The 21031-nt window shown below is 54.5% G+C and overlaps 7 protein-coding genes across 7 annotated transcripts; 5 read left to right on the forward strand and 2 right to left on the reverse strand.

Moving 5' to 3' along the window:
• Nucleotides 1–346: 346 nt before the first annotated feature.
• On the forward strand, nt 347–1342 carry C8A04DRAFT_15122 (uncharacterized protein; the record flags this gene model as incomplete). Its single annotated transcript, XM_062778367.1, has 1 exon — nt 347–1342. One exon carries the CDS (start codon nt 347–349, stop codon nt 1340–1342), a length of 996 nt encoding a protein of 331 aa, XP_062633621.1.
• Nucleotides 1343–2413: 1071 nt separating this feature from the next.
• C8A04DRAFT_40043 (uncharacterized protein) lies at nt 2414–2701 on the forward strand (the record flags this gene model as incomplete). Its single annotated transcript, XM_062784800.1, has 2 exons — nt 2414–2608; nt 2666–2701. 2 exons carry the CDS (start codon nt 2414–2416, stop codon nt 2699–2701), a joined length of 231 nt encoding a protein of 76 aa, XP_062633622.1.
• Nucleotides 2702–3888: 1187 nt separating this feature from the next.
• C8A04DRAFT_40044 (uncharacterized protein) lies at nt 3889–5119 on the forward strand (the record flags this gene model as incomplete). Its single annotated transcript, XM_062784801.1, has 2 exons — nt 3889–4934; nt 4996–5119. The coding sequence occupies 2 exons, from the start codon at nt 3889–3891 to the stop codon at nt 5117–5119; spliced, it is 1170 nt and encodes a 389-aa protein (XP_062633623.1).
• Nucleotides 5120–5340: 221 nt separating this feature from the next.
• Nucleotides 5341–8224, reverse strand: C8A04DRAFT_40045 (OPT oligopeptide transporter; the record flags this gene model as incomplete). Its single annotated transcript, XM_062784802.1, has 7 exons — nt 5341–5679; nt 5747–6036; nt 6135–6312; nt 6375–6638; nt 6711–6992; nt 7048–7725; nt 7823–8224. 7 exons carry the CDS (start codon nt 8222–8224, stop codon nt 5341–5343), a joined length of 2433 nt encoding a protein of 810 aa, XP_062633624.1.
• A 4522-nt stretch (nt 8225–12746) lies between these two features.
• On the forward strand, nt 12747–13701 carry C8A04DRAFT_32212 (uncharacterized protein; the record flags this gene model as incomplete). The annotated part of the gene is made up of 3 exons (XM_062782018.1): nt 12747–12978; nt 13105–13412; nt 13498–13701. 3 exons carry the CDS (start codon nt 12747–12749, stop codon nt 13699–13701), a joined length of 744 nt encoding a protein of 247 aa, XP_062633625.1.
• A 117-nt stretch (nt 13702–13818) lies between these two features.
• On the reverse strand, nt 13819–16560 carry C8A04DRAFT_15115 (uncharacterized protein; the record flags this gene model as incomplete). The annotated part of the gene is made up of 3 exons (XM_062778363.1): nt 13819–15107; nt 15173–16429; nt 16503–16560. 3 exons carry the CDS (start codon nt 16558–16560, stop codon nt 13819–13821), a joined length of 2604 nt encoding a protein of 867 aa, XP_062633626.1.
• A 2116-nt stretch (nt 16561–18676) lies between these two features.
• Nucleotides 18677–20693, forward strand: C8A04DRAFT_15103 (permease for cytosine/purines, uracil, thiamine, allantoin-domain-containing protein; the record flags this gene model as incomplete). Its single annotated transcript, XM_062778358.1, has 4 exons — nt 18677–18772; nt 18973–19282; nt 19340–19419; nt 19485–20693. The coding sequence occupies 4 exons, from the start codon at nt 18677–18679 to the stop codon at nt 20691–20693; spliced, it is 1695 nt and encodes a 564-aa protein (XP_062633627.1).
• Nucleotides 20694–21031: the final 338 nt, after the last annotated feature.

The raw sequence follows: 21031 nt of genomic DNA on the forward strand, positions 1-21031 counted from the left end.
TCAGTGTTCTTATTGATTTTTTCACATAATTAATTAATCATACCAAAGTAGGTATCTATTCTTCCGAGGGTATCTCTAATCAAACTCCACTGCTTTGCTATGACGTCAACTCCAATAAAATGCCATCCATGGTTCGACAAAATATCATGCATTCCGAATTCCCGAACCCCGACCATTCACCAAACGCCAGAGTAATATCAATTTATACCCCCTCTCCTCCTGACTTCCACCAACTCAAACCACACTAAATATCACCCATCCAACCCCCATGAATCCCCTCTTCAAATCTTCCCGCGCACTAGTATCGCGATCCCTCCGATTCCATCCCGGGACTCCCAACAGCAAAATGTCCTACCACCACCAACCCTCCATCACAACCCCGCTCACAGGCTCCGCCACCTTCCTCGTCCTCGCCCACCAACCCTCCTCCCCCCTCGACCGCATCCGCAAAACCCTAGCCGACATCGACGGCCTCGCCAAAAACATCGCCATCCGCGACATCCGCTCCGACTTTGCCTGCACCGTGGGCATCGGCGCCGACATCTGGGACCGTCTCACCACCACCACCAACCCCACCACGGGGCAAACCAGCAGCATCTGCCGACGCCCACCCGAACTCAAACCCCTCCCCGTCCTGCGCGGCGCAGTCCACGCGACGGTCTCGACACCGGGGGATTTACTCTTCCATATTCGGTCTCACAGGCGGGATCTGTGTTTTGAGTTTGAGAGGCAACTGTTGAAAGCCCTGGGGGATTCGGTGCGTGTCGTGGATGCTACGGTGGGGTTCCGGTATTTTGATGCGCGCGATCTGTTGGGGTTTGTGGATGGCACGGCGAATCCGGTTGGGGAGCGGGCGGTGGTGAATGCGGCTGTGCTTGGGGAGGGGGATGTTGATGGATTGGATGGAGAAATTGAAGGGGGTATTGGGGGAGGGTATGTGGTTGTTCAGAAGTATTTGCACAATTTGGATGCGTGGAATGCGCTTTCAACGGAGGAGCAGGAGGGGATTATTGGAAGGACGAAGTTTGATAATGTGGAGTTGGATGATGCGGAGGAGGGGCAAAGGTCGCATAAGACGTTGACGACGATTGAGGATGAGGAGGGGAATGAGCATGAGATTGTAAGGGATAACATGCCGTTTGGGTCGCCTGCGGGGGGAGAGTATGGGACGTATTTTATTGGGTATTCGAAGAGGCTATGGGTCATTGAGCGCATGTTGGAGCGCATGTTTGTGGGGTTTCCCGAGGGGAAGCATGATCGGATCTTGGACTTTTCGACGCCGGTGACGGGGACCACGTTTTTTGTGCCGCCTGTGGAAACGCTTCAGGGGTTGGGAGGGTGATTTGTGGCTGTGGTAAGAAGCGGTGAATGGAGAATGGGTAACAAAATAATGATGCGAAATACGATGGAGTTAATCCCGCGGATTGATCGTTCTTGAACTTGACTGGACCAGCCGGCCGGTATCTCCGTTCAACTCGGCCCAGATCAGATTCCCCTGCGACCTCTGATTACCCCTGAGCCCCATCCAGAAGACTAAACTTAACGCCAAGCTACCGGGCATGTAACGTTGATGACACGCTATGCGGTATGGGGCTGTTCAGTCTGAACGCTTTCACGAAGCAAGGTGCTAGGAAAATGGGAGCCGACGGCGCGAGCCGAGCCATAGCCAAGAGCATAAGTTGGGCCTCTTTTTGTTAACCCGGAAAACCGGCATCTGATTCGAGCCGCCTAAGTTTTAATACGAGTCCAACCTGAGGTTTAGCTTTCTACTTCCCTGTGAGGTAATATATTTCTTCACTCCAGCCTCACGGCGCCATCTAAGGTTTGTGGAGATGCGCTGGGGCCCCGTTCTTCCGCTTACCGGGACTGAAAACGTGGTGTTTTACCGATTTAAGAAGGTTGACTACACAGGAAACAACAAGGCTTTTCACAACCATTTTGAGATCTTCCACAGGGATACGACACGAGAAAAGCCTAATATGAAGGCAAAAGCTGTCTTGGCAACGTGGGATCTATTAGGTCATCGAGCGTTTCTGTGTGGGATCGGTCGACGTTGATACACAGGCAATGGTCGTGAGGAGTCAACGCCAAGCGGTGGTGACTTGTGAGCTTATACGCGGACTCGGGCACTCGAGCTTTCCGAGAGAAGTTGATATCGGGATCTTGATGTGCGATATTTGGTCGATTTCTATGTGAGATGAAGAGAGGAAAGGCGAGGGGAGCCGGGTGTTCACGGGTATAGAGAGCCCACAATTCCTCACCTCTGTCCTCGATCACAACATCACCAGCACTCAGCTTCCAGGCTCAGTCAATAGCACCAGCACACCCAGCACTCTAGTGAGTTGTTTCCCCTTTTCCCTTCTTTGCCTAACCCCCCAAAATATAACCCTCACCCCCAGAACCCACCACCAACATGAAATTCACCCTCACCGCCCTCATCACCGCCCTCCTGGCCTCGCAGGCCCACGCCTCCGTCACCTACTGGTGCACGGGCAACGGCAAGTGCAACAACGCTCCTGGTGTCGGCCCGACCTACAACTGTGGCAAGAAGCTAGGCCTCGGCGACTACGACGCTAGCCGCAAGCGCTGGAAGACGGGACGCGACGCCGTCAACCAGTCCAAGTTCTAGGGCAGCGGTAGCTTTTGGGACTGCTGCCATGAGAAGGGCAAGGGGGCGTGTTACGATGTTAAGAACACCTAAGTGGGGAATGTGGGAGTAATAGCGGCTTGGTGGAAATGGCTAGGCGGGCCGGAGAGAGAGGATTGTTCGGTGAAGATATGAGCGACGGGTTATTAGAAACTGAATATTCAAGAAAACTTTGTACCTGTTTCCTTGCTATAGGCGATTGACCGAAGAAAATTAACCAGGCTGAACTTGACAAACTTGAAATCCTTGAGTGATGGGGTGAGATACAGAAGACAGGCCTTTTGAGACCCTTGTTTCTGTCCTGTTCAAACTCCGTGTAGTTATTTCAGGCTTTTCTGCTGGGTCATATCTCAACGCTAAAGGTGTGGTTTGTTCTACCTACCCAGGGCCGTTCTGGACCGAAAGTTAGGCGTCGTTTTAACCAGGAGACTGTCCCTGAAAGAGTCCAGCACACCGTCCGGCCAAATTCTGAACCATAATAACCCTCAATGCGATCTCATTGTATGTATATATCTCATAATTGACTCAAAAAGGAGATATTAGACGAGTAAATGCCCGGGGTTGCAAGTATCTATTTCCCCAAAGTAGAATTTAACGTGGTAATTAGTAGCTGATTTGCTTCGGGATCTCACTTGTAATTAACTTTTGAGATCCCTCGACTTTAAATTTACGGACAGCCGAGATATGGCAGCGGGGCAGGCGATAACCGCACGAAGATGATGATAAATGCTCATTCGAAAAACCCAAGTGGTATTATTTAGTTGGAAGTGAACCCGAATTGGTCCAACAGTGCGGAACTTCGCCAAGTCTCCTTACCTGGCAAGATGAATACCTAGGTATGTGGAAGTTTTGGGGAATGTATTTTAGATCTGACGAGCCAAGACATCAAGGAACGCGCGGGTTCCGCCGCTGCGGCTGCCAAGACTCGACTTACACGCATTTGCGGCGATGAGACGACGTCAGCCTCGCGGATAGCTGTTGTCGCCGGCCGGGGTTTTTAACTCCTACCCCCGGCCCGGACCGCATGCTTCACGGATCCCGAAACAACATTCGATAGCTTGGAGGGATATGCAAGGAACAAAACATATAAATGACCCAACGGACTTGTGTTTTACTCATTCCCTCATTACTCACCACAAAACAACACCAGATCAGAACACAACACACCAAACCTAACACCATATCCAAAACCAACACCAAAAAAACCCACAACCTCACCAAATCTCATTTCAACCATCACCATGCCCAAACCAACTCCCACAACCATCCCCCAAAACCCCCTCTCCCAATCCTTAACCACCCCCCCACCCCCTTCAGCAGGCCGCATCTTCCTGCACTCCCAATTCTGCACCAAACCCCAACGCCTGTCCCTCACCCCCTCCACCACCCTCACCAACCAAACGGCCCTCATCACCGGCGGCAACGCCGGCCTCGGCTACCACGCCGCTCGCCACTTGCTCTCCCTCAATCTCTCCCGTCTCATCCTCGCTGTTCGCTCCCCTGCTAAGGGCGAGGAGGCGGCACGGGTGTTGAGGAGGGATTTTCCGAGGGCGAGGGTGGAGGTTTGGGAGTTGGAGATGGGTGGGTATGAATCGGTGATGGGGTTTGTGGAGAGGGTGAAGGGGGAGTTTGGGAATGGGAATGGGAATGGGAAGGGAGATGGGGAGGATGCAAAGGGGGAGAAGAAGAAGAGGTTGGATATGGTGATTTTGAACGCGGGGATGATGGGGGCAGAATTTATGAAGGACAAACAGACGGGTCATTGTCAGGTGGTGCAGGTGAATTATTTGTCGACGTTTTTGTTGGCGATTTTGTTGTTGCCTATCCTGCGGACGACGAACACCAGCACGACCGGTCAGCAACAGAACCGGAAGCCAGGGAGGTTGACGATCGTCAGTTCAGGCGGTGTCTTCGCAGGCGCTAAACTCCCCAACCGCGGCGAACGACCCTTCCTCGCATCCTTCGACACGCCCCCTTCCCCAACGCAACCATTCGACGTTCAGGAACGGTACTTCGGCAGCAAAGCGCTCGGGCATCTGTTCTTCGTACGGCTGCTCCCGTATCTCCCGCCGGCTAGCGAGGTGATCGTGAATTTAGTGGATCCGGGGTTTTGCAAGGGGACGCAGTTGCATCGCGAGGCGGAAGGGTTTGCGAGCGCAATGTGGGCGGTCGGGAAGGCGGTTACGGGCCGGTCGTTGGAGGATGGGGCGTGGACGTATGTGGATGCGGTGGTTGCGAAGGGGGAAGAGTCGCATGGGTGCTTTTTGATGGATTGGAAGATTTTTGGGTGAGTTTTTCTTTTTGTCTTCAATACTGAGTGCTTGGGTGCTGGGGACTAACAAGACTAGGTTTTACTACGCGGTGTATGAGCCGGAGGGAGAAGAGTTGATGGATGTCTTGTTTGAGGAGACCATGGCCGAGTTGGAGTTTGCGGGTATCAGGGGTATTTTGGAGGGGTTGAAGCAGAAATAAGAGTTGTTGATACCAATGTATCGAGGTGATGGGATAGCCTGGATACCTACTTGAGTAATTAATTTAGAAGGATAAAGGGGAATACATGTCACGGTTTCATTGTGGAGCACATTGCGAATGAATTGACTGACTAACAGTCCCTTGGGTATATTAACTAACACATCAACTCCTCAAACACCATCCCCCTCCTATCGAACCCCCATCCCTTCACTTTGCACCCCCTACTCCGCAACAGGACACAAATCATAGTTCCCGTCCGCATTGTTCCCCCACCAAGTCGGGAACGGCACAGACGGTCCACCGGCGCCAAACACGGCAAACGACAAGATAAACAGCGCCAGCAGACTGGCGCCATCAAACGCGCCGGTGATGAGGTACGAGTAATCGCGGAAAATGCGCGGCTTCTTGTTGCGCAGGTACATCTGCACGTAGAACCCGGCAATCACCTGGCTCAGCAGCACACACGTCTGCGACTGGTTGTAGGGGATGTAGCCCGCGTACTGCAGGAACTGCGGCATGTTGATGTCGTAGAGCGAGAAGTTGCGGATGCGGGGGAGGAACTGGGGGGCGTTATGTTAGAAAATGGGTTCCCAATATGCATAGGTAATTGAGAAAAGGGGCACGTACGTGAGCAACAATGCGATGCACAATGACAATACCAAAGCCAATACCCAGGCCAATTGGTACCAGCTCGTAAAGCCCGCCCGCCTTGTAGAGGTACTTGGCCAGCGCCCACGACGTGGCATTGGTGTTGTACGACTGTATGGTGGCGCCTGACCAGGAGGCGTTGCCATTGCCGTCGGTGAGCAGCTCGCGGTTGCCGCCAACGATCGAGATCATGACCGCATAGCTGAGGAAGCCGCCGAGAATGGTGCCGTACACCTGCGTCAGGAACATGATACGAGGGGGGATTTTGACTGCAGATGTTAGTTATGGTCGTCCATAATTCATCTTGCATGGTTAAAGGGAAGTAAGATAGGGTTAGGGTTGAAAGTGGAAATGCGGGCAAACCTACGGTATTCGCCCATCTTGAGGTCGTTGGACAGGGTGACGGCGTTGCTGATGACGTTGTGCGACCAGGCCGCAAAGTACATGTTGCCGACGGGGCGCTCAGGGAGAATCAGACCGGCCAACATCTTGGACAAGTTGTTGGTAGCAATGCCGTTGCCGTATCGAGAGTATAGAATCGTGCTCTGCCCTGCTGTCAGCATGTTCTCACGTTGCTTTCTCTTTAGATATAGGCACGATGACGTACCAGCGGCGCGATGATGATGCCCAAGATCAGAGAGACCACATACGCCCAGGCAGGCAAGGTGATATTCTGAGTAGTCACCACCACCAGACCGAGAACGAAGCTGAGAACGAGCACACTGATGTACCACCACGACGGAACCTCCCTGTAGTGCTTGACCATGTGCGCGTGGTGCCGGTCATCGTGGCGACCCTCCTTCGCACTTGTGTACGCGCGCTTGATGTCGCCGCCCCAGAAGAAAATGCAGTGCGCAACGAGGGCGCCGATCTAATTCATAACGTCAGAGACTGGTCTTGTCTTATAAGCGTAATGAAAGCTAAAGCAAGTAAATGGACTTACAGCAGCGTTGGCCATGAACATGGCGTAGGCAAAGGACCCCGACAGCCGCGGGATGCCGTACTGCTGCAAGGCATCCTGATCGAGCACACCGCCACTAAAGACCTTGGTGATGGGGTACTTGCCGCCGTCTTGAGAGCGTAGCTGAGTCGACATGAACGGCTGCGACTTCGCTTCCCATGCGTTGTTGTAGTAGATGCCAAGCATTGCCGCAAAGCAAACGATAAAGCCGATGGCCGCGTGCGCCTGGAGGGCAAGCGGGAGCGATGTTTGGAACGAGGTGATCTATCCCGTTCATTAGCCCTTGCTTCTTTAGGTCGATGTTTTTGTTCAGACTCACGTATTGCCAGTCAAACGACAGACTAAACCAACCCAAACCCTCATTGTTGATTGAGCCACCAAACAAGTTGGTCAAGATCGCGGCCTTCTCCCCGGTGGCATGCATCGCAGCAAGACACGGAATCGACACGGCATTCAGCCACGGCCAAATATACGCCGGGAAGAACTCGTAAAAGAACATGCCGACAAAGCTGTACCAGAACCACCGCAGCGGCTTCGAGTTCTTCACTTCCTGCCAGTGTAGACCCTGCAGCGTCTTGACCGTGGGCAGCGTGCTCCAGTACACGGCGTCCACGTGCCACACGGCAATGGGCCGCATGATGCCGCAGATGCCATACCCGAAAAGACCAATCGAAATGACGGACAGGATGACGGTCGCCGCGCTGATGGGGAGGTCGTAGAAGAGGTCCTGTGCGGCGAACACCTGGATGCTGACGGCAGCGTTGGATGCCGAGGTGGCCGTGATCGAGCAGACGGCGTGTTCCTTCAGGTTCCAGGGCCCCGGGTTGATGAAGTTGGCGATGGTGAGGTAAAAGGGGAGTTTGCCTGTACCATTGCGCTCGCGCCAGCGCGCCGTGAGCTTATCACCGCGCGGAAGGAACGCGGCCCAGCCTTTACCGATGAAGTACGCAATCATCACGATGAAGGTGCCCTGGATCGTGATCATAGTCGGTTTGTACTAATCGATAATAAAGAGCATGTCAGCTAATGACACACTCAACCCTAACCCTGCGATTCCCTTCATACCGTGAGTAGGTAGTAAGAGTAGAACTCACCGTGTAAATCTGATACATCACAGCCTGAAACGCCGACAAAATCGTCGCCAGGACAACACCACGGAACGTCAGCGCTGGCTCGCCGTCATCTCGCAGCGGCAGCAAGTGCTGCGCGGCGTCCTGCCCCGTGATGATGATCACATCGTCGCTGTCGGCGTCACCCTTGACTTTGCCGTTCTCGGTGTCGTACACCGGCGGTACGGCCTCGATGGTGGGTGACTCGGCACCCGCTGCCGCGGCCTTCTTCTCGTCGTCGGTGCTGTGAGCGTCCGAGGTGGCCGTGTGGTTGGTGTCGGCGGTTTCTTGCTGGGCGATGCCGAGGATGTCTTGGTTGTCGGCCCCTGTGGTGATGGGCCGGGGCACCTCGAGGATGGTGCCCTTTTCGGCCGGGAAGCCAGTCATCTTGGTCTGTTTGGTTGTTGTTGACCCTACTGATAAAAGTCGCGAGGGTGGCAGATGAATGCCAAGAGATATTGGAGGCAGCCCCCAAGTGAGTGGTGAGACACACTCTGGTGGGAGAGAAAAAAGAAACCGAGGACCTGGGTCAATCTGCAACGGTTCCGTCCCAGTGGCGAGCTGGGAAGGGGTCGATCATATATCCGTCAGGCCCTCTATCTATGAGGACTTGCATCGCGTGTGTGCATCGGTGGACCGGTCCGCGGCAGCAGCACGGACAGTGAGAGACATGCAGTGCTACAACTGGTAATAGTGAAACATCAAACACGCGGACCTTGTTGCGTCCGTTCTAGCCCGCCCCTGGCTGCTATTTTTTTGCCCTTCTGGTTGCAGTTCTTCCTGCTCTCCTCCCTTCCTCGGCCGTTCTTTTCGCATTCTCGCGTCCAGCCCCCGGCCTGTTCGCCCAAAAAAGTGCCCAAAATCCTCCAATTTTCCCACACTCCCCGGCGCAAACGATGGTGCAATCCGGTCATGAACTTGTACTACTACAATGCTCCCACTGCGATTCGCGAGTTGGGCGATTGCAACGGGGCCAAGGCCTTTTTTGATGGAAGACGACCTTCCTAATCAGGCATGTGCTTTTTCAACGGGACGCCAACCGGCACACCCTTGGCTTTTTGCCGAGTCGATATCCTGGGCGTGCGCATCTCGGCCCTGAAGCGGGGGGACAATTGGCGTCACGAACGTTAATTCGGCGGTCGTTGTGGTTGGTGGGTTCGTTTGCCGTCAAACAAGCTTTGAGCTTGGCTTTCCGCTTCCCGCGAGGTCAGGTCCCCTGGGTTCCGCGCTGTTCTTCAGCGCTATCTCAGTAATCTCAGGTCTCCCCTCCACTGCGGGAGCAAAGGGTCATCCATGGAAAGTGCAACCAGCAAACAAATAAACTCCACCGAGCCGAACCCCCCCTCTCTTCACAACCTGCCGCTGTGTCTCCCACTCACCTGCATCCAGCGAAAGGGAAGGAACCAACCCCAAATCGCTAGAAAATCGTCGCTGGTTGGCTGGTCGTGCCAATGCGGCGCAAATGCATCTTCCCCAATTTCGAACCCGTGATGGTCCGTTACCATCCGTGGCAAAAGCGGCGGCTAATTATTATGGCGGCCATTTCAAGCTTCCCAAAAAGGGGCATGAGGACGAGGAAGCGAGCGGACACCTGAAAGACGGGGTCAAAAAAGAGACGATAGGACAGCGGGGAAGCATTGTTTGTCCGGCCCATGCCCACACGCACCGGAAACTCTTGTCCCGGCCTTGGGGATCGAATTGTAGGTCTTTCTCTGATATGTCGTTATCTTGCCTGTCCATTTCTCATTTTCCGTCTCCGAGGTCGATTCCTGTGTTTTCGCCTCCCTCCTCTCTCGAAGCTGTCGGTTCTCCTTCTCTCGCATTCGAGCCGAACTCCATCCCCCTGTGGATTCCCAAACTGGCCTCCTCCCACCTCTATGTGATACGAGGTCCCCGTACCGCCCGACCCCCGCGCCGGGCTTTTTTGCTCAATATTTCAGAAGGGGTGGGCGGGCGTGCTATGGCGTTATTCCCATGTGGCCCAGGGGCCGATGTCCGCATTCTTTTTTGTCTTTTTCTCCCCGATCACGATCACAGGCGGACACCGGGTAGTTTTCCCCAGGGGCGTTAACCAACCAAGTGCTTGCTTGCTGTCTTTGGCTTTCCCACCTTCCCCGTCTCCAAATTCGGGACCGTTGAGCCGGCGTCGTGCAACAAGTCCAGCGCAATCGCGAGAAACACGCAGGAAGGAGTTACTCGCCTCCCTGTTTGGGATCGTCTTTGCCCAGCTATTTATTGCCTCCCGCCCAACGTCAGGTGGCCAGGCGATTGAGCAGTTTGGCAGTCGCAAACCAACACCGCACTGATATGATCGCCCGCATTGTCGATTCCCCCCCTCGTCCCGTCCCGTTGGTTCCGTTGGTTCTGGTCAACTCGGCTCTGTTCGCCTCGCGGGCGGCAAATAAACGATCACACTCCATTTTCATTGTTTCTCCGTCGTCCCCCTCCATTCCATCCATCCCATCATTCCTTCATCCTTCCCCTTTCGACTTGCTTCGGCCCCCGCCGTCCCCGCTGTCAAAATGGCGTGCTGCGTGCCATTGCAGGAGGACGCTATTTCTGGATCCCACGGGGGATTTCGAGCGGGGGTTCTTTTCTTCGGTTGTCCTGGGCTGGGCTCGTGGCTGGAATGGGACCATACCATGTGAATCCAGTCGTCTTTGCGAACCCATTTCGAGCTTGGGTGCTGCATTCTGGAAATCCTGACCCGCTCACAACCCACAAGCTTCCTCCCATTCTAACACCAAACGGGGAGCTCCAACAACAAACACAAGTTCCCCATCCATGTTTTCCATTGCGTCTTTTTCAGTAGTTGGTTGAAAAAAGGACTCCATTCCGCGAAGTCGGTCTTCTTTTCGGCCCGCTTACATCCACTTCCTCCTCACCGTCACCAACAACTCGCACAGCACATCGCATGCCGCCTATTATTGCCGTCTGATAAACTCGGCTGCACATCCAAGTCGGGGTTGGCGTCGTTGCTTGTCTGCTGTGTGCAGCGCAACAAGTAAGATGACCGGATGGGGCAGGTAGGTAACGACCGATTCAATGGCGAGTTAGCCACCCGAGTAACCCAGCCTTTTTGTGTCCGTCCACTGTCCATGCCGTCGGGTGGCAACCGTGATCCCACATCGATCACAGCCTGGACTTGGCCGGGCTGGCGTTGGACTGCTGCTGGCGTTGGGCTGATGGTCACTCGCTTGTTTTCTTCTTTACCGAGTAAGAAGCCATCGCCCCCAAACTGGAAGGAAGCTTGTCCCGTGGGTGTTGACCCCATCCTGCGCGCTGTTGCGACTCTCCGCTTTTCTGTCATGTGCTGGGGTGGGATCGAAAATCCCAGATCCTGCTCGCTGGTGTTTGCGTGCAGTGTTAATTACTGGGAACTGCGGTCTTTGTGTGGTTTAGTGGGAATGCGGATGCTGGACGGTGGGCGGTGGTCAGTGGGGGTAAACCTGTGTTCCGGACCCGTTTCGATGCTGCTCGATTCTTAGGCTTCGTGTGATACCTCAGTACCCTTCCCTAAGCTCGCTCTCTTTCCACGATGTTGTTGGTGTTGTTCGTTTCGCAACGAAACTCACCAAAGGCGTGCCCATACCTGGAACAGAATCCGAGCCAGCCGAGGTGGTTACTGTCCCAGTTCGAGTCCAGACCTCGGAGCCAGGTAAGCCAGTCCAGCGAAGGGCGAAAGTCCGATAGTGTGCAGCAAGGACGTTTTGTTTTGTGCGGTCACATTCCCATTCAGCTCAGCAGCTGTAAGCAGAACAGCTCGCAGGATGGTCGCCAGGTGCGGTGTTCGCGTACCACAACCAGATCAAGCAACCAACAGCCCGTCCGACGTCTGTTGCTGCAACCGAGGTATAGCGCAGGTTGGGCAGCACCGCACGTGGGGGGCAGTTTCGGGAATTCATGACTGGGCGAGATCCGTCTGACGATGAAGGTCTATTGAGTAAGATCTGTCTGGGAAGGTGTAATGTTGGATAGATTGGTTGGGTAAGATAATTACCTAGGTACGGGCAGGTAGTTTTCCGTTGGCCTGACATGTTCAGCGCGGGCGTGATAAATCGACGAGGTGATTCTTTAGAGGTCTGTAACTGATGGTAAGCGAGGCGTGTTTTGTGTACACAGTAGAACCAGGTTGCTGCAATTTCGTGAGATTGGACTGGTGGAGAGGTTCGCATTTTGCAAGTTCGATGCTTCCAACATTGTGCCCCAAAAGCCTCCAAAGTAAGAATCCAATCGCCGGGATTGGAATTCAATTTGCGATGTAATAATCAAGATGAAGGGCGAAGGGGCCTGCCCTCTGTCTGGTTGTTCTCTTGTGATTTGTGATATTGATTTCATCATTTCTCGACACAAGAACACGGCGGAAAAAATGAAGATACCTACCTTTGCTCAAACATGCAAAGTTGCTCAAACATTTGAAATTTACCCCTCCTTGCGAGATAATTAAGTCAAAATATACAGCTTGGCAAAACACCAAAAGCCCCAACACGCCTTCTAATTGACAGGTACATACAAACCCAACTGAAACCTCGACCAATCCCTTCTCATCTTTCCAAATCTCACAAGCCTCCACATGCCACTCTTGGCCGACCCCGTCTTGGCACCGGAACACGCGACCCGGAACCGAATCCGGGCTCGGGCCGGCCGGCTACCCATCAGCCCGTCAGCCCATACCATAGTAAGCCCATCAGCACTCGGGCCAATTCTCCCCGACGACGCGTTCGCGCGTGGCCCTTCCCAGCCCGCCATGCCAAAATTCTGCATCATCGTAACCCTCATATTTCCTGCTTTTGGCAAACACGAGATCTCAATCACCTCATAACCCCTTCTCCTGACGAAAGTGCTGCTTACATAACGTCACAATAACAACACCCCCTTTAAACCCTTAATTAATTCTTGAATCCAGAAAATGAAGTCCTCCCATCTCCTCACCTTCCTCGCCACCAGCAGCGTAGCAAGCGCAGCATGGCAGAAACTCATGCCTGGCCTGGCTGTGGAGGAGTTATTCGCTCGACAATGGGATGACGCGGGTTGTTCGAGCTCAAGCACGTGTGCGCAGTGTTTTGGTCAGGGTAACATCATCTGTGATAAGATTGGATGTTTTAACCCGGATCAGCATGAGCAGTGCTGTGCTGGCGCTGGTGCGTCTCTGTCTCTTAACCTACCTTACTTAATTACCGCGTGAGAAAAGGGTGGAATTCAAGGAATTTTTCAAAGTGTAATGAAGGGATGACTAACACATGATGGATTCTGTACCCTCAAAACAGCCATCTGCGTAGGAAAAACCAACACCTGCTGCAGCGCCCTTGGCGGCCCGGGCGTAACCGGCACCGCCGGCCGGCCCAGCGCCGCACCGGATACAGCACTGCCCGCACCGACGTCCACTTCAACACAAGACTCCTCCTGGACTTGCACGCGGCAGGACTCTGGCGAGGCCTGTTGCCAGCGAGCGCCTGTGGTACCGCTGCACTGGTGCTCGGGGGACTTCCCGGCGCAGAAGTGCTATAATGCGAAGAATCAGTTTTGTTGTACTGATGGGACGGTTTGTGATGAGGAGGGGTGTTGTACGCTGTTTGTGGGTTCTCCCTTTCCCTCTCACTCTCCCCCGTTATTTGTTTTTTTTCTAGTTATTGGTTTTATGGGGGCTAACGTGACAACAGAACGCATCAACGACAAACCCTTGGGTTAAGGGTTCAAGCACCATTACACACGCCCCAACGGCGTCAACTGTAGGTGGTGGTATATCAACGACGGGAGTGACGGAGACGACGACGACTGCCACGAAGACGGGAGCTGCGGTGGTTGGGGCTACGCCGGGGCTGTTGGCTGTGGGTGTAGCTGCGTTGGGGCAGATGTTGCTTTGAGGCTGGTTAGGACGGAGAATGGTAATGGTCATGTATGATATGTGATGAGATGGGTGACAGATCAACAGAGCCAGGGCTGGGCGGGTATCACAAACGAATAACAAAGCCACCTAACTCCTACCAAACCGCACCCCCAGGCTTATCATCCCCCTTCGGCACCAACTCGATCGTCTCCTCCCCTACAGCTCCCTGCCTACCCCCCATCAACTGATGCTCATCCCGCCATGCTTCCTGATCCGCCACAGCCAGCGACTCTCCTGGCCCGCGCCCCACGACTACCACTTTTGTCCCGACATGTTTCACCCACTCGTTCGTCTCCCTCAGCGTAGCCCCATGCCCGGGCCACAGGAACCCGCCTAGGATCCTCCCAGGCGAAGTGGCGTCCAGCAGCCGCCGCATCTTGGCGAGGCCGGTCCGACCGAGAAGCAATAGAACGATCCAGGCGATGAGGACGATGATAGACAGGACTAGGACCAGGATGGCCGGGATCATGTAGAGGAGGTGATACCGCACGCGACGCTTATACGCCGTGACAAGTACCCGGGCCTCGTTGGCCCCACCCGTCTTCCCGCTATCATCCCGTCTTTTCACACCATTTCCCCCTTCACCTCCTTGATCTTCCCCTCCTCGCAACCCCCACCCCTTCGTCCCAACCACCGCATTCGCTGCAATATCCGTCCACACCAACTGCAGCACCTTCCCAGCCGTCGCGGCACCTCCATCCTCCACCCTCCCAGAGTTCCCGCCCCCCGCACCCAGCAACGCCCGCCACTTGGTAACCAACGCCAACGACGTAAGCCCAGAGTAATCCGCGTACTGCGCATACCCGGCCGAGCCCGGCCGGATGATGTTGAAAGCGTTTATCAGCGCTTGCACGTAAAAGTCGACGCCGGGTAGGTTCTGCCCCGCGACCGGATCGACGTAGTCATAGCTGTGTAATGGAGATAATGTGGAAGTCAAGATCCCTGGGAGATTTAGGAACGGGCCGCGGTAGGCGGTGAGATTTGCAGCTAGGGAAGGCGGGACGGCGGTAGAGGTTGTCGTATTCGCGCCGAGGCCGAGGATACCCCAAAGCGGTTGGACATTGCTGATTTTCGCGGGGAAGGGAATCGATTCTACGGCCCAGAGTGGTTGGTCGGCTAGGGAGGGGTACGATTTGGCCGGGGCTGATGTGGCGTTCAGTGCGGCGAGTCCGGTGCCGTTATACCGGAAGGTGACGGTGCGGATGGTCGCGCGGACAGAGGCGGCGCAGCTGTACACAGGGAGCGTCCAGGCGGAGCCGGGCTGCGGGCTGACCTCGGAGCCGCCGTCGGTGCGCCTGGCTGTGCCGTATTGGAGGCCGCAGGCGATGAGGCTGCTGTTGATGTTTGGGAAGTTGGCGCCGTCGCCTCCGGCACAGATCTCAGCTGGGGTTGTTAATAACGGGGCGCATGCTGCGAAAAGAAGGAGTAATTAATTATGTGATACGTACAGACAAGGTCGAAATGTGCCCTTGAAATACCAAACGGGTTTGTTGAGTTCAACTTGTTGCTCGCTGCGGCTGTTGAGAAGCTGAGATACTCGCCGTAGTCCATCGTCGACCGGATAGCAAGGTGGTCAATTACAAAGTCGCCCGCGGGACTCATCCCGTTAATCTTACTAGCGTCCTCGACCATCTCGGTGCTGTAAAACTTCATCCCCGGCGTCACGTCCCACCTCGTAATGTTCGTCGGGTCCGGGTCTGTCCGGTTCAAGTACGCGAGTGTCAGGAAATTGTTGGCCCAAGCCGCCTTGTACGCCCGTTCGCGGAGATCCAGCGCTCCCTGACCGTTACCAAACGCAGAAATCGACAAGTTCGGACTCATCCGAGGCAAGGCAGAGAGCCCGCCTCTATCAACAAAGGCGTACGAGGTCACAACAAGCTTGTTGTCCGTGTTCGACGAAAGCTTGAAGTCAAAGGTGACGTTCAAGTCGACGCATTGCGCCTCGGGCTCGATGAACAGGATATCCTCTTCCCACGTGCTCCCATCCTCATGAACAGGGACGGGTGCGGTATGATTGCGGAACCCAATCCCGCCACTTTGGGCGTCCACCACCAAACCGTCCACCAGCTGGATGGTCGGTTCGAGGATCAACATCCCAATCTGCCGATATCCGGACTTTAAAAACCACCCAGACTCACCCAAGCCGTCCGATGCATTCATCTGACTACGCCATTGGATGTCAAAAATGCTGGACACCGACTGGGCCACCCGGTTCGCACCATCTCGCAACGTCGTCGTCCACGGCCGCGGGATGGCTCGGCCAAACACAGCACCGGTACAGTTCTGTAGTAGCCCTTGCTGCACGCATGTCACATTCTTCCAGGACCCGGGACACGGATCGTTCCCACAGTTACGCGCAAAAGGCCCCTCGAGCCGCGGGGGCGTGCCGTACCCAAATGGAGACTCGTCTTTCACGAACCGAAAAGCCTCGGGGTAGGGGTTCTCGGGTTCCACTGTTTGGTACAGACCAAGAGGTGTGACAATTGCGGCGAGGGAAACCAAGTAGACAATGACCGTCTGGAAGGTCAAGCTGTGAGTGACGCGCCGTCGGACACCATGACTTGCTGCCGCGTCGGTTTGGAGGAGCGTTGGCCAAGGCGAGGACTGGAGCGAGCGTCCAAGAACGGACCAGGTGACCGCGGTGTTTTCTTCGCCGACGAAGCCGACCAGCGCGACGGGGAAGATGAGGGCGAGGAGAATTTGCACTGGGGATTGCTTTGTTAGAATCCCCACTCTTGTCCGTCAACACAACACGAGAGATATTACGACCATACGTACAAACAAAAACACCTGCCGCGATGAGACCCGAGACTTCGCCAACAGAGAGCTCAACCATTTTGCGTCAAGATCATCGTGAATGCGAAAGGCGACAGGGGCACGCCGGGGAGGGGAGGGCGGCTTAAAAGTGAATCTATTCTTGGGGTTCCAGTGACTCGGCTTTGCCGCCAATGGGAGTTCGCTGGTCGTTGAATTGAAGGCCCCAAAGTTGCGCCGTCTTACGCTTCGCCAATCGTGGTCGACTGCATTGCGTCGGCAGCACGTGCTCAAAAACCTTAACCGTCCGCCCGTCTCATGCGAAACTATCAATTTGACCGCGGGGTTGTCGATCTTTTGGGTTTTCAGTTGTCGAGTTGCAGACTCAAATCAGGATCGATATTATTACGCGTTACGGAGAATGTCACATGGTTCCTCTTTGAGCCCCGGGGCTTCGCTGCGGGCCTAGAAAATGGCGAATGTGAATCTCCGTTTTGGCCGATGTAGTTGTCGGAAGCTATCGGAATGAACAAGACTCCTGCTTCATGAACGAAGTTTGTGTTTGGCCCGAGTCTTGTTGTCTTCTCTGTAGTTTGGAGATAGGGTCTCATGTCGAGGGGAGTATTACGTTATCGCGGGACGACGCGGGGAAGTTCAGTCACCGCCCCGCTGTGGGTGATGATTCTCTTAGCCGAAATTCTCGAGGAATTCCCATCATTTCAACGACGTTAACGCGGCATGGGAATGATCACGGCGGTTTCGCTCCTAGTGCGCCAACTTATGCTCGGCTGTTGGGTACGGTGATAAGGCGAACATCGTGACTTGCATGCCCAGCTGTTAATTAAATACCTAGAAGAACTCGTGGGGCTCATCAATTTGAGGGTGATGCGTTGGTGTCACCGGGATCTGTCTAGACCATCTCTCGACCCGAAGATGCGGGTCGATTGAAGCTATGCAGAAATAACACTGCAGAAAATGTTGACTCGATCTAATCGAGTAAAGAATTTTGGCGACAGCGGCGTCGGCTTGTGGCCCTGCGATATCTTATCCGCCCTTATCAAGCTTTGTGCGGGGAGCCCGAGATAGTCCGGGGGTTTTTCGCATCCTGGACAGTTGGGAGTCGGGCCGGACAAGCTTGCCGCGTTGGAGCAGCAGCATGTGACCGACACGAAGGGAAGGAAGTTGGTTTCGGTGAAGGAGTAAGTACGCCAAAGAAACCAAGTCATGATCGTGAGAATAAACGTCGATGCGGGATTGATGTTTTGTGCGTTCTCCCATGACGAAATTGCTGCTGTTGAGTCTGGGTGGAGCAGTTTCCCCGGACCCACCCTACGCGTGGAAACTTTTCGGGAGCGATAAGCGGAACGCCAAGACCTTAAACACCACATGCGGCAAGAATCTCCAAGGCAGCGTCACCATCCAACTTTCACCTGTTTGCGACGAGTTGTCGAGCATATCGTTGGATGCAATCCCTGTGCCTTTTCCACATAACCGTCGATTGGTTGCGTCGGTCTTTGAAGTTCCATCCACAGATACCGCATCACGACCCTCCATGAAAGATCCCGCGCTGCTGGGATTCCATGGTTTTTGGGGGTGTTTCCCTGGCATCTGTTAACGCCGCGTGGGGGGCCGGATCGTCTACCGAGCCCACATTCGAGAAAGGATCCAGCGAATGCTGATAAGGTCGCCCCTCTTCAAATGTCAATTAAACCGTTCCCAGTCGAAGGCCGATACCGTTGCGCCGGGTCCCGGTCAACGCTACCGTACCCCGAGGGTAGCGTTTCTTGTGCAGAGCGAGCCCTTGGACCCTTATTTACGACCGATTCACACCTCATGGACAGTGAGGCAGTTCATCCGACTTCTCCATCCATAAAACTCTCCACAGGGTCCAGTGTTTTTTGAGACATAACATTTCCGTTTTGCTCTCTCTGTTTTCCCTGCAAAACAGCCTTGTACACGTGTATTTTTTCTCCCAGAAAATCTGTCGAATCTTCCTTGCCCCGGTTGCGTCACAGTTCAGGGTTGCCGCCCATCGCTTGTACTTTCCGAGGAACTGACCGGGCCGGCTACTGGGTGGGCACACGACGCACCTTCTACTTGATACTTATTTCCTCCAACATCAATTCACGACCTTCGACCACACCGATAACCTTCACTTCAAATAATTTATCGTATTTTATTACGTCGATCGTCAAAAAATGGCGACCACGTCGGTACGGCCGAATCTCTTTCGGCGCGTTGCCGAAAAGGTGGCCGTAGAGTCCGAGCCGGGGCTGTCGAGTACCCAACTGATGGTGCGGAATCTCACCTGAACCACACTCACGCGAGCGGGCGAGAGATGGAAGGGGTTGTTCTTACCGGCGCTGGACTCAACGTCACCCGTGTTTGTTAGAAGAACTCAACCCCGTCCATTTCTTGCCCGCATCGGATTCACGATTCACTCCCACTGTTCCCCATATTGGTCCCGCTGACCTTTCCCCCTCCCCATTTCCAGTTGACGAACCACGATCTCAAGCCCGTCGAGCCCGAACGTCGCCAATGGGGTCCCTGGAACTTTGTGGGATTTTGGATTGCCGATTCCTTCAACATCAACACGTGGATGATCTCGTCGTCTATGATCGTCGGGGGTCTGTCGTGGTGGCAGTCATGGCTATGTGTCTGGCTCGGTTACGCAATCTCGGCTTGCTTCATCTGTCTGACCGGTCGCATCGGCGCCACCTACCACATCGGTTTCCCCGTCGCGAGTCGCTCGTCGTTTGGTATCTGGGGTAGTTTGTGGCCGGTGTTTAACCGTGCTGCTATGGGTGCGTGTGACTCTTTGGGGTGTTATCAGGAGGTATGGGTTTGCTGACGTGAAATAGCTTGTGTTTGGTATGGCGTGCAGTCGTACATTGGAGGTCATTGTGTGTACTTGATGATTAGAGCTATTTGGAAAAGCTGGGTAAGTTGGAAATTCTGAGAGAACGGGTCTGGCTATCGCTGCTAACTCGTTTTTCTCTCTTTTAGGATCGGGAGACCATCCCCAATACCTTCGCACCAGGCTCAGGAACTACTACGGCGGACTACGCATCATTCTTCATCTTTTGGGTCTGCTCGCTACCGGCAATCTGGTTCCCCGTTCATAAAATCCGCCATCTTTTTACGGTCAAGGCTTACTTTGTTCCTTGTGCTGGCATTGCCTTTCTGATCTGGTCTGTTGTCCGTGCAGGTGGGGTCGGGCCCATCGTCCGGCAGCCGGCAAAAAAGACAGGAAGCGAGCTTGGGTGGGAGTTTGTTAAAGGCGTGATGAGCTCGATTGCGAATTTCGCTACGCTCATTGTGAACGACCCCGATTTCTCCCGTTTCGCTACCAAGCCCCGCGATGCGCTCTGGTCGCAGTTGTTCACCATCCCCATCGGCTTCGCCGTCACCTCCTTCATCGGCATCATCGTGTCCTCCTCATCAACCATCATCTACGGTGGCGACCCTATCTGGGACCCACTAGAGCTTCTCGAGAAATTTCTCGACGATGGCAATTCCGGCGAGCGTTTCGGCGTCTTCGTCATTGCGGCCGCTTTCTCCCTCGCCCAGCTTGGCACCAACATCGCGGCCAACTCGGTCTCCGCAGGAACGGACATGACTGCTCTGCTTCCGCGTTACCTCAACATCCGCCGCGGCGGATACATTTGTGCTGCCGTTGGTCTCGCCATGTGTCCGTACAACTTGCTCACATCTAGTAACATGTTCACCACCTACTTGTCCGCCTACAGCGTCTTCCTCTCCTCGATCGCAGGCGTCATCATTTCCGACTACTACATCGTCCGTAAAGGCTTTCTCGAGGTGAAGGAACTCTACGACGGCCGCCGCAGCGGTCCCTACTTCTTTACCGCCGGTTTCCATTGGCGCGGATATGCCGCGTACATCGCGGGCATCGCCATCAACGTGGTTGGGTTCGCTGGCGCGGTGGGGGCAGCGGTGCCGATCGGAGCGACGTATCTGTACAACCTGAACTTCTTCTGCGGGTTTGGGGTGTCGGCATTTGTGTATTGGGCGTTGTGCAAGGTGTGGCCCGTGCCGGCGACGAGTGATCGTTGGATGGAGGTCGGCGATGAGATTGTGGACTTGCGCGTGGCGTATGATCACCAGAGTGAGAGCCAAGAGGATGAGGGGATTGAAAGTGAGAGTGCGGGTACGGGGAAGAAGGTGGTGGCGACGGATGTTGGCAAGGCCGTGTAGAAAGCGCTATGCCGTCGCTTTGGCGTTTGATCATATCATGGTTGGGTGGGTTGTTTGTTGTCTGGGATGGGAACTGAATAGCGGCTTATTGGATACCCGGGTGCGTACAGGAAGGACGTTAGTCTTTGAGAGCAGGTTTCATTACATCGTTAGTGAATATTGGGAATGGAATACATTTGCCAAGCGAAAGTCGCGACCAATTTCGAACCCGTATGTATGTGTGCCGTAATGCCAGTCGTTGGCCTTAAATAACCTGAACCCTCTCAACCATTTCAACAAGCCGCCCCACTTAAATACCTCGGATCAGGTGGGGCAAACGGCAGAATCCCTCTCCGCCA

Source organism: Dichotomopilus funicola, assembly GCF_033296635.1.
Source record: "Dichotomopilus funicola strain CBS 141.50 unplaced genomic scaffold C8A04scaffold_83, whole genome shotgun sequence".
NCBI lineage: Eukaryota > Fungi > Ascomycota > Sordariomycetes > Sordariales > Chaetomiaceae > Dichotomopilus > Dichotomopilus funicola.